At 46.1% G+C, this 13,240-nt stretch overlaps 3 protein-coding genes across 4 annotated transcripts; 1 reads left to right on the top strand and 2 right to left on the bottom strand.

Moving 5' to 3' along the window:
• Nucleotides 1-6: 6 nt before the first annotated feature.
• Nucleotides 7-1,928, bottom strand: LOC144467856 (uncharacterized). Of its 2 annotated transcripts, XM_078176835.1 has the most exons (3): nucleotides 1,829-1,928; nucleotides 972-1,282; nucleotides 7-273 (listed from the first exon to the last, which is right to left on the bottom strand). In XM_078176835.1, exons 2-3 carry the CDS (start codon nucleotides 1,279-1,281, stop codon nucleotides 179-181), a joined length of 405 nt encoding a protein of 134 aa, XP_078032961.1. In that variant the 5' UTR covers nucleotide 1,282; nucleotides 1,829-1,928; the 3' UTR covers nucleotides 7-178. The 2 variants fall into 2 exon arrangements, with proteins under 2 accessions (XP_078032961.1, XP_078032962.1); XM_078176836.1 differs by lacking the exons at nucleotides 972-1,282; nucleotides 1,829-1,928 and adding an exon at nucleotides 381-964.
• A 2,147-nt stretch (nucleotides 1,929-4,075) lies between these two features.
• LOC144467857 (protein N-terminal glutamine amidohydrolase) lies at nucleotides 4,076-13,143 on the top strand. Its single transcript, XM_078176837.1, has 5 exons — nucleotides 4,076-4,226; nucleotides 4,294-4,455; nucleotides 8,996-9,149; nucleotides 9,245-9,515; nucleotides 10,100-13,143. Exons 1-5 carry the CDS (start codon nucleotides 4,120-4,122, stop codon nucleotides 10,237-10,239), a joined length of 834 nt encoding a protein of 277 aa, XP_078032963.1. The 5' UTR covers nucleotides 4,076-4,119; the 3' UTR covers nucleotides 10,240-13,143.
• LOC144467855 (isochorismatase domain-containing protein 2) lies at nucleotides 4,949-6,625 on the bottom strand. The gene is made up of 4 exons (XM_078176834.1): nucleotides 5,980-6,625; nucleotides 5,542-5,685; nucleotides 5,281-5,466; nucleotides 4,949-5,211 (listed from the first exon to the last, which is right to left on the bottom strand). Exons 1-4 carry the CDS (start codon nucleotides 6,106-6,108, stop codon nucleotides 5,065-5,067), a joined length of 606 nt encoding a protein of 201 aa, XP_078032960.1. The 5' UTR covers nucleotides 6,109-6,625; the 3' UTR covers nucleotides 4,949-5,064.
• Nucleotides 13,144-13,240: the final 97 nt, after the last annotated feature.

Raw genomic sequence — 13,240 nt, 5'->3', positions numbered from 1 at the left:
AGGATATTTACTCATAAATAGATTCTTTTATTTAACAAAATAGAATAAATCGGTAATAAAATTGTCCCGCGCCGTACGCCAAGAGCGAGCATCCTCGAAACAATGCGACGCGTCTCCGTAACGGGTTAAGAACACGCGTCGCCCTGTAGATCTTCCACCCGCGACTTCTCGGCTCCCTCTACTTCTTCTTCTTCAGCTGTTTCTGCCTCTTCTTTTCCTCCCTCTTCGCTTCCCGCTCCGACAGACACTTGAACAGCTTGTAGACGAAGAACACTGTAATCATAAGCACGATCGGTTCGATTATCAACGTTGCCGCAACGGTTTCGATCGAAAGGGAAACGAAGCCGGGACAGAACCCGTCACAAGGTTGCCGCACGTACCGATAACCAAAATTATCAGAAGAACCGCGAAAATGAAAATCGTGTACGAATGAGTGTGCAAAAAAGAGGGGCTCTCTTCAAGCTCCATTCCTTGCTCCACGGACTGCTGCACCTTTCCGAACACAGTATCGATGAACTGCTCTTTCTCCTCGGCGTTCAACGCTTTAAATTTCTCGAAGAGCTGGAACAGCTTCTCCTTGGCCTCGTCCGGTAAAAATTGGGACAACCTCTCCTGAAGGCCATCCGTCATCACGCCTTTGCTCTTCAAAGCGTTCAATATCTGCTCCATGTTTCAACTAAGCGCGCGGACCTTTCGAAGACACTTTAAAGACTAATGTTCCACCGAGGAGGTGCGAAGATTATTAATGATTGTTGACGGGTGCCGGTTAAGTGGACGATTAGATAACGAGTAGCATGGCACCAATTGTCCGTGCCGATTTACCAAGCAATTATGCAACGCTGCTGACCAACCGAAAATTCTGCTCAACAAGTGTTTGGTAAACAGTTTAACGAAACCAGGTCGACAGAGGAATTTACCCTAACCGAGCCTGCGTCGCCTGGCACGAGACCTGCCGCCGGGCGGATATTTACCGAAAATTAGGGCGACTAATCCCAGCAGGGACAACAGGACTATGGTCTGCATAGTCAAGTCGTTTCCAACTAGCGGCCCCGAGCTCTCCACTCGCAGACTTTCTAGTAAGTCGTCCCTGATACTGTTCTTCTCCTCCTCGGACAAGCCTGTCATCGAATCTAGCATCTCGAGCAGCTGTTCCCGGGTCGGGAGCTGTTTGTCGAGCCCCGGAATCCCGGTAGGGTCCACGGAGTCCTCGACAGTGACTTCCGGCGCGTCATCCACCGCGGACGCTGCCACCTGAAGACCGCTCGCCAGTGTCATCCACATCCTAATTAGAAACACCGTCCGATTACACGAGATTTCGAGACAGCGACCGTTTCAAGGACCCACACTGCGAAACCAATGATTAGATAACGCTGTTTTCGCACTGACGCTATTGCCGCCATATGCTTCTCCCCGAGAACAACAATCGACACGTGGATCCGATTGTTTCCTAACAGAAATACCTCTTATCTTATTGTTCATCCGGAAGGCTCCTTATCAAGCGATCTCGATATCGGATGTAGTTCTTTGCGAAAAGATAAACAATGATGTGGATACGTGTCCAATATCATCGGAAAACTGACTTCGCGAACAAGCTCTAGAATTTCTCTTATCACAAGATCTAGGCATCGAATTTATAACGTTTTTTATTATTCTTTTTTTCGTGCAAAAAGAATTGCCGTATGCTTCTTTGCAAAAGGAAGAAGAGCAAGCTGGAAAGGCGAGTAATAATGCCAGCACAGTATCGTTACATTGATTTCTTCGCGACGAGTAGCTTCGCTCGATTATCTAGGTCTTTATCTCGATATCGTAAACTGAGTCACTGTCGTACCTGGTCGATCAAATTGTCGGTAAAATGTCGGAGGGCCGCAACACGACGGAAACGATTTCGCTCCCGAGGAAGATGATCGATCACTGGAAAGATCACTCGTGTTTCGCGCGAAGATAAACGTCGGGGTGACACACGGCCACCGATTGGCCGACTCGGCAGCTGGTTCTTATCTCATTGGTGGGTGTGCAGCGTCGGGCCAACGTGGCCTCTTCCAACGTGTTCGTCGGATGGCCACGAATCGGCCAGACAACCGACGTTACATGACCTTTACAACGTGTAGAGTGAACCGCGTTAGGCAGGCGCGTTACGCATCCTCGTGCGACGTACCGGGGAGAGCCCAGACGCCACGTTACCCTAATTGCCAACTCGGCTATGAACGGTCGAAGCTGCCCCCCAGGTTCAAGATTATTTTCATCGGGCCTTGATTCGATGCAGAAACTAGCTACGTGGCTCGTTAAGACGACGAAGCGTCGCTAATTCGAAGCAAAACCGTCCAACGACTCCCTTTCTAGGGATACTTTCACCTGGACTTTCTTAAGAAATGAACGACTCGGCGGCGGGGAAATCTAGCGTCCGATAGTTCTATGTGGTACTGTCAAAAAAACTTCGAAATGGTTTCGACTTTTCCCTAATCCCGAATTTAAGCTTATCAGCCCGTATCTACGAATACGGATCACGTGTTCGGATGCTTGACCTAATCGAGTAAACCTGTTGCCTCGGAGCACTTGTCATCGCACAGTGCCGGTCGGCAATTTTCGAAAGAGTTCCCACGTTTTTCTGAATGAAACTCGAGGAAGATGACGTCGAGGAGGAAAATCCTATATCGGATATAGATCGTGGAAGATAAACGAAGTCCCGGAGTAGACGATGCGATACAGTTACGAGGTCCTGACGGGAAACCATATGTTTTGGAGAGGCTGTTACACGAGCGTTGGATGAGAGGTGCCGCGGTATTCTGGGTGATTTCTTACCGGCAAGACCGACGACGACAATCCCAGGCACCACGAAGACAACATTGTTGACGCTGTACTCGAACGGGCCGTCGCTTAGATCCACCATCTTCCAGCACGAGCGATATTCGACGATTTTTAAGGACAGAGGTGCGTGTAGAAGCTGACCACACTAAACAGGTGTTCACGGAAACGCCATCTATGAAACGACCTACCTCCAGAACACCCGTTTTGGAAACCGTTAATGCTTCGAAAGCCTGCAAGAAAGGGTTCTCGGAGATAATCTTCGAAAATTATCTGGTACGCTGTGATTTCTACCAATTATTTACACAGCTGTATCGCATGCACGCATATAAATACCTAAAGGGGGAGGGGGATATATAACATCGTCTTACCATGAAGACTTTGATTGTTATATTTTTTTAGGGGTAATAATGGGGGTAATAATGGGTGTTTTAAGAATCCTATAAAATTCTAATTCCTTTTAATTAATTTTGCAGTTTAGTGTGACCATGAAAAATATGTAGGAGAGAGATGGGAACCATTTTAGTCATGAACAGTCCAAGCCGCTGATTCGAAGCAGAACGAGATGGCCACGTAGTTGGTGGTAGGAATTGGAACTAAATTGTGGACAAAAAATGTTATCAAGTCCTCTACGCCATAATGTAGATTATCGTAGATAAAAAAATGGCAGAAGAATATACGGAAAGATAAAGAAGGTACGTCTAAGTTAGGATCGAATTATTCCAATCATTCTAATAACAACAATTGTATTATAAGTCGCAGAATGCATACAATTGTTGATGTATATCATTGATTGGATCTTTCAAGGTACAATAATAATTTGTGCTGGTTTGGCATAATAACTCTCGCCCGTCGATTATAATAGGATACAACGTTTTTACAATAATTTATAACAATACTCCAGATGTATGCTATAGTATTGAATAGCATTTGAATATTAACATTGACAATAATCAATTAAAACTTTACTAAATACTGATCCTACGCGAAAGAATAAGGGTAGAAGGTTCAAATTTCGCGGACCGGATGCGCGAATATGTACTTGTGCCTAAAGCAATGAGAAAAACGTTTTCTTTGCTGTATAAAAATATGGATATTCAAAGGAATGATTATTATTGAATTTATCACGTTAATTTCTATTTTAATTTGTCAAAAACTTAATACAGTTTAAAATCTTACAGATGTTCAACCAATCCTTGTAGTGCTGGAACCTGTAGGGAAACCGCGGGAAAAGAAGCCGGTTACAAGGAAGACCGTTGCCCTTTGTCCTCACAGTCTGCTTAAAAACGTTGCCTAGAAAGGTTGTAAAGCTTCAAGATGCCGATAATGAGCAGTGCAAACGTGTTAAAATTCGCAAAGCTTACTGACAAAGCTTTTGCTCCTTCTAAAGGATCGAAACATGCAGCCGGTTACGACTTGAGAAGGTACGTAGGTTAAACTTAAAAGCCGGTAATGCGAATAGTATGATTAATACTTTCTTGAATCGTTTAGTGCGTACGAATACGTATTACCAGCTCATGGGAAAGAATTAGTCAAAACAGACTTACAAGTCGAAGTTCCTGAAGGCACTTATGGAAGGATTGCTCCACGATCTGGTCTGGCATGGAAGAATCACATCGACGTTGGTGGTGGCGTCATCGATGCAGATTACCGGTGAGTTGTTTAACAATTATTTCCAGAGAAATTAACTAGTTCGCAAAAGCAAATATTTATTAAGGTTGAGGAATGATTACTTAAGCGATTAATTGTGTATCTGAAGCGAATGTTGCGTGAAAGGGTTGAAAAAAAATGGCGTGATCTAGAAGGACGATTGTGCACGTGCGCGTTAAATTCGTATAAATTATTTTAAATATTTTTTCTTTTAATGCAGGGGAAACGTTGGGATAGTGCTGTATAACCTTAGTAATGAGGACTTTAAGATCTCTCCAGGGGACCGTGTTGCACAATTGATTTGCGAAAAAATTAATTATCCTGAACTGGAGGAATTACAGTCTTTAGATAATACAGAGAGAGGGGAAGGTGGCTTTGGTTCTACAGGAAAGAACTGAATTGTTAGATCTGCTTTGTTTTGTATTTATAAGTCTGGTTTGTTTGCTGCGTGCTTCTGTTTTTCACCAAAGAGTATTAATGTTTGAATAAAAATAGATCCCAGAAATCTATATTTAATGCAATGCTTAATTATTGTACATTTTCTATAAAAATATTGAATTTAAAGGTACCGATGGCCAATTATGACACAATAAAATATTTACTATTGGCAGTTCACAGTTTTGGCACAAGTCCTGTGGGCAATGTTGGTTGTTTCACCAACTTTTGTATGTTTTTGAACTCCTTGTGATCCGCACCTCCCAGCAGTTTAAAGATTACGTTCTCTGAGGTAGTTATGTGGCATCCAATTCCTTTCATCCTCTGTAAACCAGCAGGAAATTAATTTAATATTCACCTTCTAGGGTAATAGCAACTTATAAATGCCTCTACCTCCAAAGCCAGCAGTCTGTCCTCTTGAGTACGCGAAGTGCAACAGTCAGCTACAGTATGGACCTCGAATCCACTCTGTCTTAGGTCTATCGCTGTGTTCTCTATGCATACATGGGTCTCTAGACCAATTAGGATAATTGCATCTGGTTTCTGACCGTGGCACAGTGTGTTTAGTTCCTTGTTTATCTGTAAGGTCAACCAAACAAAAAATTATAGAGACCATCAGAATGAGTTCACAAATATTTCTTAATGTTTACTCACTTCTGGTGTACACATACTAAAATTCGTCTTCGCGAACGGTCCTTTAACACCAGAAATGTCGAATTCAGGAATAGTCTTGCCGAGAGCCTTTGGATTCTGCTCGGACACCAGTATGGGGACCTCCAGAAGCTTCATTGCGTTTATCTGAACACAAAGCATGCGTTAACCTAACAAAGATAACATTAAAACAATGACAGTGCATGTTATAGACCAAGTCGCAAAATTCTACTTTGAGGGTAAGGTTCGTAAGCAAGGTAAAAGGATCGCGGGTGATATTTTTAAAATATTTTGCTGAATATTCTCGAATGGGCAAGAATAGCATCCCGTGTGCACGAACTTATCAGGTAACCTTCAAAGTTAAGTATAGAAGCATACGAAGGTCTAAATTCCATTGAGTCGTGCAAACCGTGCACGCGTTACTGGATTTTCCATATTTACCAGTTTCACCGAGTTCTGCGTGATCTTGTCGAAGTCGTGCATCGCTTTCGCGAACTTCTCCTGGACATCGCAGATCAACAAAGCGGTCTGCCTCTGTTTGAGAACCGTCCTGGCGGCGTTCATCGCCATTCTACCGTCGAAATACCCTTGGAACACGAATACACAACGTCGAGGGACTGTCTTCTAGGAACGGAAACCACGGTCGACGAGGTCACCGGCGCAATGGCCACGAATTTCCACCCTAGCTGCTAACTGGTTCTCCCGGCGTGACGCACGTAATATATTTCTGCGATACTCAAAGTTCACGGTCAGTCGTGACTCGACTAACTTTAGATATGTGATACACTTAATCGATTTTGCGACGTCCCCACTCGGCGACGAGCGATATAATTGACCGTGGAAGGATACGCAATAATTGTTTGTTTATTTAGGGCATGAGACACCCTTAACCAGCTAGCGATCGCCCGAGCTCGAAGGTAGCCGAAAAAGACCGGAATCAGTACGGTAGGATAGTCGTATTAGAATATGCAAAACTGAGGTAAACTGGTTTCCACGTGGAAGAAGATACTAGAAAGGATTCTATTGTTCGCTGTTTACGCTTGGTAAAATGCCAGGTCATGTTCGAGACCTGTGGCATCTGTAATTCGTCGTCTTAAAAGGGGAGGTTTTTTTATATAGCTCAGCGAGGAAGATGTTCCTAGGATGACCGTTACAATCCAATTGGTCTAAGCCTTGATCAAGAAATTAGAACGAAGCAAGAGGTAGAATCGTTCGGTTGGATCTAGATATCGCTATCATCTGTGAGACATTCGCAGTGCCGTAGCAATGGCGTCGCGCGCCATGCTCGCCCGAGGATTCGGCGGCGATAGGATGTTTCCTGGAAATAGGATAGTCGGTTGAATAGAGGAGTGCGACGAAACGGAGCTCTCTCGCTCTCCGGAATAAAACGCGTGAGCGAGTTTTCCGAAGTTTTCCGTGCTGCGAGTCGAGTGATTTGAATCATCGACTTGCCTGGCGCGTGCGTGTTGCCGCAGCGTCCCAGGTGCTACAGTCTACTCGGACGTAGGCAGTTACGCACAAGCACATAGAGCGGCGGCACGGCGGCAGCTCGCAGACGGCAGTTAAACAATGCTGTTTCGACTGGTCGGATGTACGGGTACCATTTAAGTTCGCCAAGCTGAGAGATCCGAGAGATTGATCGTCCGGTGCAGACACGGTGCGACGATGATTCGCGTGCGGTTCACCGGCTGAGGAATCCCAGCAGACGCTTTAACGATACCACCGAGAGTCGACGAGACAACACGAGCACAGCTCCCCGTTTCCCGTCGACCACCGACGAGGAACAATCGTCGGACGTTACCTGGTGTGGTTTCCGTAGACGATCCGAGATTGTAAACAAAGAATGGCCGTGGAGCCTCGCGAGGCCGGGCACACGAAGCCGCTGGTGCAGCTTTTTCCGAAAGCCGCGGAGTGCGTGTACACGAGTTGCTACTGGTAAGTGGACCAACCGGCGAACCGAAAGACTTTCGACTTTCCACCGAGAAATCGTATATCGATTCGAGCGAATAAACGCGTGTCGTACTGCGGTAACCATCCCGGTTGATGGATCGATACGTTGCTGCAGTGGTAGAGAGACGGCAGTGCGATATGCTGCCGCCATCTTTGGAACGGTATGAAATACCTACGAATCACCGCGCACCGTTTCTCCCCAGCTCGGCTTTCAAATGTCCCGCGCGCCATTCATTTGTCTCTCTTTTCCTCACGCTCTCTCTCTCTCTCTGTTTCTCTCCATCTCTCTCATTGCCTGCTAAAATCCACCACCATTACTCACCCCCACGTTATCGGCGAGAACATACGGTCATACGCGGCACTGTTCGATTAATAATGCATGCTGCCACCTGATTATTCTCGCACGACACGATACCGCACAAACAACACGCCGGCCAGAGCTGTATATCTTAATCGCCCCGCCTCCGATATCTAGGCCCCTCATTAACATCCGACGTTCCACAAAGCTTTCGACGTGCTCGTTTCACCATGCGTGTCACCGATCATCCGCGGGCCACAATATATCCATGCCACTCGCTTCGTGCCGACGTCATTCAGCACGTTCGCTTGCATATGCGTTCCACCTGCGTTCACCACCCAGGCTCTCGCAACACCTGCGTTTCCGGAGAACGCCGGCGAGAAGGTTCTTCTCGCACCATTTGCCTCGGCAGAGGATCGTTCTTCGTCGGTGTGCTCTCGGTCATTATCTCATCGCTGTCGCATCGTCGTGCTTCACCTGCTAACCGGCCGATCTTTCAGCCGTGCCCAAATTCTAGGCCAGCAGAATAAGTACCCTCTGTCCCAGATTATGGTACACGTGGAACATACTCTCGTTGCAACCCTTAGATGATCGATATTGCTACTTTTATATAATGTCTTTGTAGGAAAGCTGATTCAGTAGTCGCTCACAATTTATTTCAAAAAGAGAAACAAGTGAGAGAGAATTCAAAGGGGCAGCACACCATTTGCACATCATTTGCATCCGCGTTGCTTTATGAAAGAGAATTTCGAATCGAGTTAAATTCTGTTGAATTTTGTATTATAAAACGCGTTCGAATAATTTAGATTAACTCGTCCCTAAAGTTTGTAGAATTTTAACGTAAGCACTAATAAGAATTTGAGAATATGTATGGAGTATTTTCGGTTCACTGAAATGATTTTAAAAGCCAGGCATTGCTGTTTGGCTCGTGTCTGTTGCAACCGAAGATCCGTAAAGATCCGCCGTCCAGTTGTTAATTTCTATCTTAGCTTTGCAACACAAAGGGTTCGTCCAGTTGAGTCATAGGAAGCGAAGAGAAAATAAATCGCGTAGAGTTAAATGAAATCAAGGATTGCAATGAAGTTATCCGAAAGGAGCGTACGGATAAGTTACCATAATTTGGGACAAAGGCGTGGATGGTGTAGGAACGGGGGACTTGTGCGCCAGTTTCTGGCCCTGCCTGAGCAAGGATCTCGTGTGTCATTCTAGCGAGGAGAATGTGTGGAAGCTGTGTCAGGATGTAGCGACGAGGCACGGATCGGAATTACAGCATTGCTATGTCGCGTTCGTGAGCAACCCCTGGCGTAGCGTTCCACTTTGGCGGCAACGGGCCGGGAAGGACGAGGATAAGCTCGTGGTTTGGGTCAGTCTGATCGTTGCGACATTGCTCGTGCTTCTTCGACGATGTGGCGGGATGGTCCGGCGAACCAACAACGTGTTTCTCTGTTCTATGCGTAGGACTACCACGTAATCCTAATCTACGCACCCGACGAAAGGGCGGTCGTGTACGATTTAGATAGCGCGTTGCCGTTTCCGACGCATTTTTGGAAATACGCGATGGAAACGTACCGGTCGGACGACGTGGTGCAACCGGAGCATCACAGGAGGTTCAGGGTGGTGCCAGCCAGCGTGTACTTGCGCGAGTTCGCGTCCGATCGGCATCACATGAAACGCGAGGACGGCACATGGATCAAGACGCCGCCGGATTACCCGCCGATCTCAACACCAAGTATGTTTCATGGGGACCACGGATCGCCCCTGGCAGCAGCGACGCTTTCCATAAACCAACGTCCTCATCTCGCGATGGAAGACTGTATGGACGGTGTCGGGAGATCGGAAGTTGGCTCAGAAATGTTAACCCTTTAATGCCGAAAATATTAATATCGTTCCGTAAGGTTTAAAAAGGAGTTATACAAATTTTGTAAGAAATAATTGGAAAATTCGTAACAGAGAACAGAAGCAAGGGTGTATCCTTGTTTGGCACTTTAAAGACTAAGCTCTTGCACCCCTTGCATTCTGCAAAATCGAAAGTAAATGAAGACGTACGAAAAACAGAAATTGAATTGTTCTATTATGGAAGACGAAGGAAGTGCAAGTATCAATGAAATAAAGGGTTGAGTCACCGACTGACAAAGAAGACGAATGTCCGATTTAGCGATCTAGGACCATGTTCCAAATTCTGCTCCGTTTCTGCGCCAATTTCCCAGCTCACAGTGCTCCAGGAGGCAATCCGGGCGCATGCCTTGATGATCTCGATTCTACCAGCAGTATACTGACGAAATCTTTGTTTCTTTTGTTCCGCAACACTTCCAGCGTGCAAGAATAACTTGGATTCCTTTATTAACACCGACCCAGGGACCGGTTCCGGGATCGTGTTGACTTTAGAGCAATTCTTCGACCGGTATCATAGGCCGGCCGCGATCGCACCGGCGCACCGCACGCCACAGCCGTAAGCGACGTAAAGCGTACCGCTAAGTAAGTTTCCGCAGGGTAACGATCGTTCGCTTCGACGTAACGTCATCTCCGTCGTCAAAATCAGTCGCATGGCCTAAAGGGAATTGTTAGAGGTGCGTGCACAACTGTATACGCGGGCTGAGAAATCTGGTCAAAATTCCGTGGTGACGATCGTTGCCGCTCGAAAATCGCAGCGCAGATGCACGCAGAGATCGGTTCGCGCTTCCTCGCCGCGTCTCGGACGAAGAATCGAGATCCAGAATCGACTCTCGTCCGGTGTCAGAGGACGCAGCGCGTTCCGCGAAAATGTAAATCAAAAACAGTTGACGGTGAAGCAAAGTGGGACCGCGCGTCGTCCGCGTCGCGCGCTAAATTAAATCGTGATCTGCGCTGCCTTTTCTCTCACCCTCCGACGAAAGTCTTCGCCATAAGTATTTGCTCGTTATACTTCCAGGCTATGCTGATATACCTCCTCCTTTCCCCACCCCTCGTTCTAAAAGTCTTTTTTGCAGAGCGTCGACGGAGACCGTTCCGTCGCCGTCAATGTGTGCTACCGAGTTACGATCCGACCGTATTCCAAGTTTCGCAGTCGTGGCTCTCGCAAGTGTCCTCTCGTCTATTCGCGCGTAATGCGCTCGCATAGAGGTACGCACAGAAATATCACGGTCCGCCGCTGCCGCCCGTGAACAGGAATCCTTGTCACGGCTTTGCTCCATCGATGGTATATTGTATCGTTATCGTTATTGTGTCTAAAGACTGATTGTATTTAACGGGCGAATCTGCTCCGAAACACACCCGGGGACGTGGCCTGGGGCCTTCAGCTCCCAAGCAGCCTTCCCCTCGGCGATACATGTGTCGCGTCGCGACCGTCTCGCAACCTGTAACACACCGTTTTAAAAGAAGCGCGCGTCCTCCGACACAGTGACGCGGCCGAAAAGCGCTTACCGTTACCGTGCAATCGATCCACAAACGTTTACCGGGCAGGTACATATATTGATCTTTCCGAGATAACGTAACATTATTACGATTATTGTAATTCTTGTGATACTTTACACTTTCTACTTTGAATACCTACAAGCTATACTTGTCTACTGTTTGTATACTACGAAACTGAATGCTTAACCGACCGCGCGTTCGCTCGTCTCGACTCTTCAAACCGTATTGTATCCGGACCGGGTCCGCCGAGAGTCGGTCCGCGAGATTCCGGGGACCGCGAACGTAATTTAATTAGCAGCGGCCCCCCGAACGACCAATTGCCCACATCGAAAAAAGATCGTCTTCAAAACGAGTCAACGAACGCGTGTATCTCACCGGCTCCCGGGTGCGAACAACGAAAAAAAAAAAAAAAAACTTGCAGATAGAAAATGCTGTCGCTATTACTCGCCGCTGTTACGCGATATCTAGACGCTCTTTCGAGCCGCTTCCGGCGGCGATCATTCTTCCCCGAACCGTTTTTCTCCGACAATGTTGTCCGACGAGCGAACGCAAACCGGACCGTCGCCGTCGGCTCGTCTCTCGAATCCGAATCACGGGAGGACCCGAGGCCGCCGGTCTCGTCGATAGTTTAAGAGTTCGTCCACTCTTTGCCTTCCAGTATCTTTCACTAGTTCTCTTTGTCTTTTGATCATCGACATACGTTTCGAATTCTCGACTCGCGTCCGCACAGTTTTCCCTCGCCGGTGATATCCGCGAATTCGTCTGCCGCGGGAGGGCCGTGCGTTTCCTATTTGCCGGTGATCCCGGGGACGCTTACGGAGGGAGAACTGTGCCCCGCGGTTAGTTGCGACCTTCGGGAAACTTATGTGATCACCGAGGAATAATCGAGCACCGGGAACAATCCTCGTCGCTTGCGCAGGAACAGGCACGCCGGCGTTTGTTATCGTATATGGTAAACCCGGGACCGATCTTTCTAGCGTTTCATATCTTCGTGAACGAGATAGGAAAACGAGGGCAGAAAGACCTAATCTCTCTCTATCGTTCATGATATTGCTAAATATATCAGATGAAATTATTAACATTATCACGGCGATGATGATTATTAAATATACATATATATATATATATATTTATCAATATTTCATATTTATTGATATATTTAATGATATATATATATTATATCAATTTCGATACGGTAAGAGAGTTTAGCCGAGAAATGTTGAATTATACAATGTTTTATATATACATATATATTTGTCGACGTTCGGTGACGTATTTTCTTATCATTCTCATTCTGCGATATACATTTACGATATGACTCTAAGATGATCACAAATCTTTTATCCCGCATGTTCACACAAAATATAAAATATATATATATGTATATATATATATATACATATATATATATATAAATATATATGAACGCGACAAACGGCGGATGAAGAAAACTATTTATAAATTTCGTCTTTCGAGTCTACGACAAGTTATTGTAATAATAAATGGATGCACTCCGTTCGTCTCCGCTTGAAATCTTATGAATGTACTTTTGCAGACTCTGTGTAAAAGAATCGTCACGTGCTCCAAGGTCCTCTCTCTCCTCATCCTTGGTAGGGTGTCATTGTTAACAAGCGACGCAGGAAGCTACACTATTTTACGCGCGAAACCGATTTTTCGATCGACACGATCCGTTCTTGCGACGGGTCACTCGATTGTTGAAGTTACCAAAGAGACACAAAGAGGAGACACGCATACCTTACATACACACAACAGACACACAAGTGCAAAGTGGTTTTAAACGTTTTTGCTCATTACGCGCACAGTATTTCCGGCGTCCGACCGAGCACGAGCTCGGACACGACGACACACCTTGGGCATCGGAGAGTTTCAAAAGGGAAACGATGACGCGCATGAATTTTCAAATGTATATTGTATTCAATTTGCAAAAATATATATAATGTACAATTACAGAAGTTACATGGTGAATTACGATACTGTTTGTCGCACACTGTCCTCTTCGATCCTCCGCGCAACAAGGATCCTCGGTCGATTAAATACCTACGG

Source organism: Augochlora pura, chromosome 3, assembly GCF_028453695.1.
Source record: "Augochlora pura isolate Apur16 chromosome 3, APUR_v2.2.1, whole genome shotgun sequence".
NCBI lineage: Eukaryota > Metazoa > Arthropoda > Insecta > Hymenoptera > Halictidae > Augochlora > Augochlora pura.
This window is presented reverse-complemented; position numbering and strand designations above follow the sequence as displayed.

Bases quoted from the DNA above. Each gene is read 5' to 3' on its own strand.
- LOC144467856 (XM_078176835.1), bottom strand. From the start codon at position 1,281: ATGTGGATGACACTGGCGAGCGGTCTTCAGGTGGCAGCGTCCGCGGTG. The intron at 274-971 runs GTAAATATCCGC...TTATGATTACAG, and splicing joins ATTAGTCGCCCTAATTTTCG to TGTTCTTCGTCTACAAGCTG.
- LOC144467857 (XM_078176837.1), top strand. From the start codon at position 4,120: ATGCCGATAATGAGCAGTGCAAACGTGTTAAAATTCGCAAAGCTTACT. The intron at 4,456-8,995 runs GTGAGTTGTTTA...GTGTCATTCTAG, and splicing joins GTCATCGATGCAGATTACCG to CGAGGAGAATGTGTGGAAGC. The intron at 9,150-9,244 runs GTCAGTCTGATC...TTCTATGCGTAG, and splicing joins AGGATAAGCTCGTGGTTTGG to GACTACCACGTAATCCTAAT.
- LOC144467855 (XM_078176834.1), bottom strand. From the start codon at position 6,108: ATGGCGATGAACGCCGCCAGGACGGTTCTCAAACAGAGGCAGACCGCT. The intron at 5,467-5,541 runs GTGAGTAAACAT...TTGACCTTACAG, and splicing joins TTAGTATGTGTACACCAGAA to ATAAACAAGGAACTAAACAC. The intron at 5,212-5,280 runs GTAGAGGCATTT...GCTGGTTTACAG, and splicing joins ACAGACTGCTGGCTTTGGAG to AGGATGAAAGGAATTGGATG.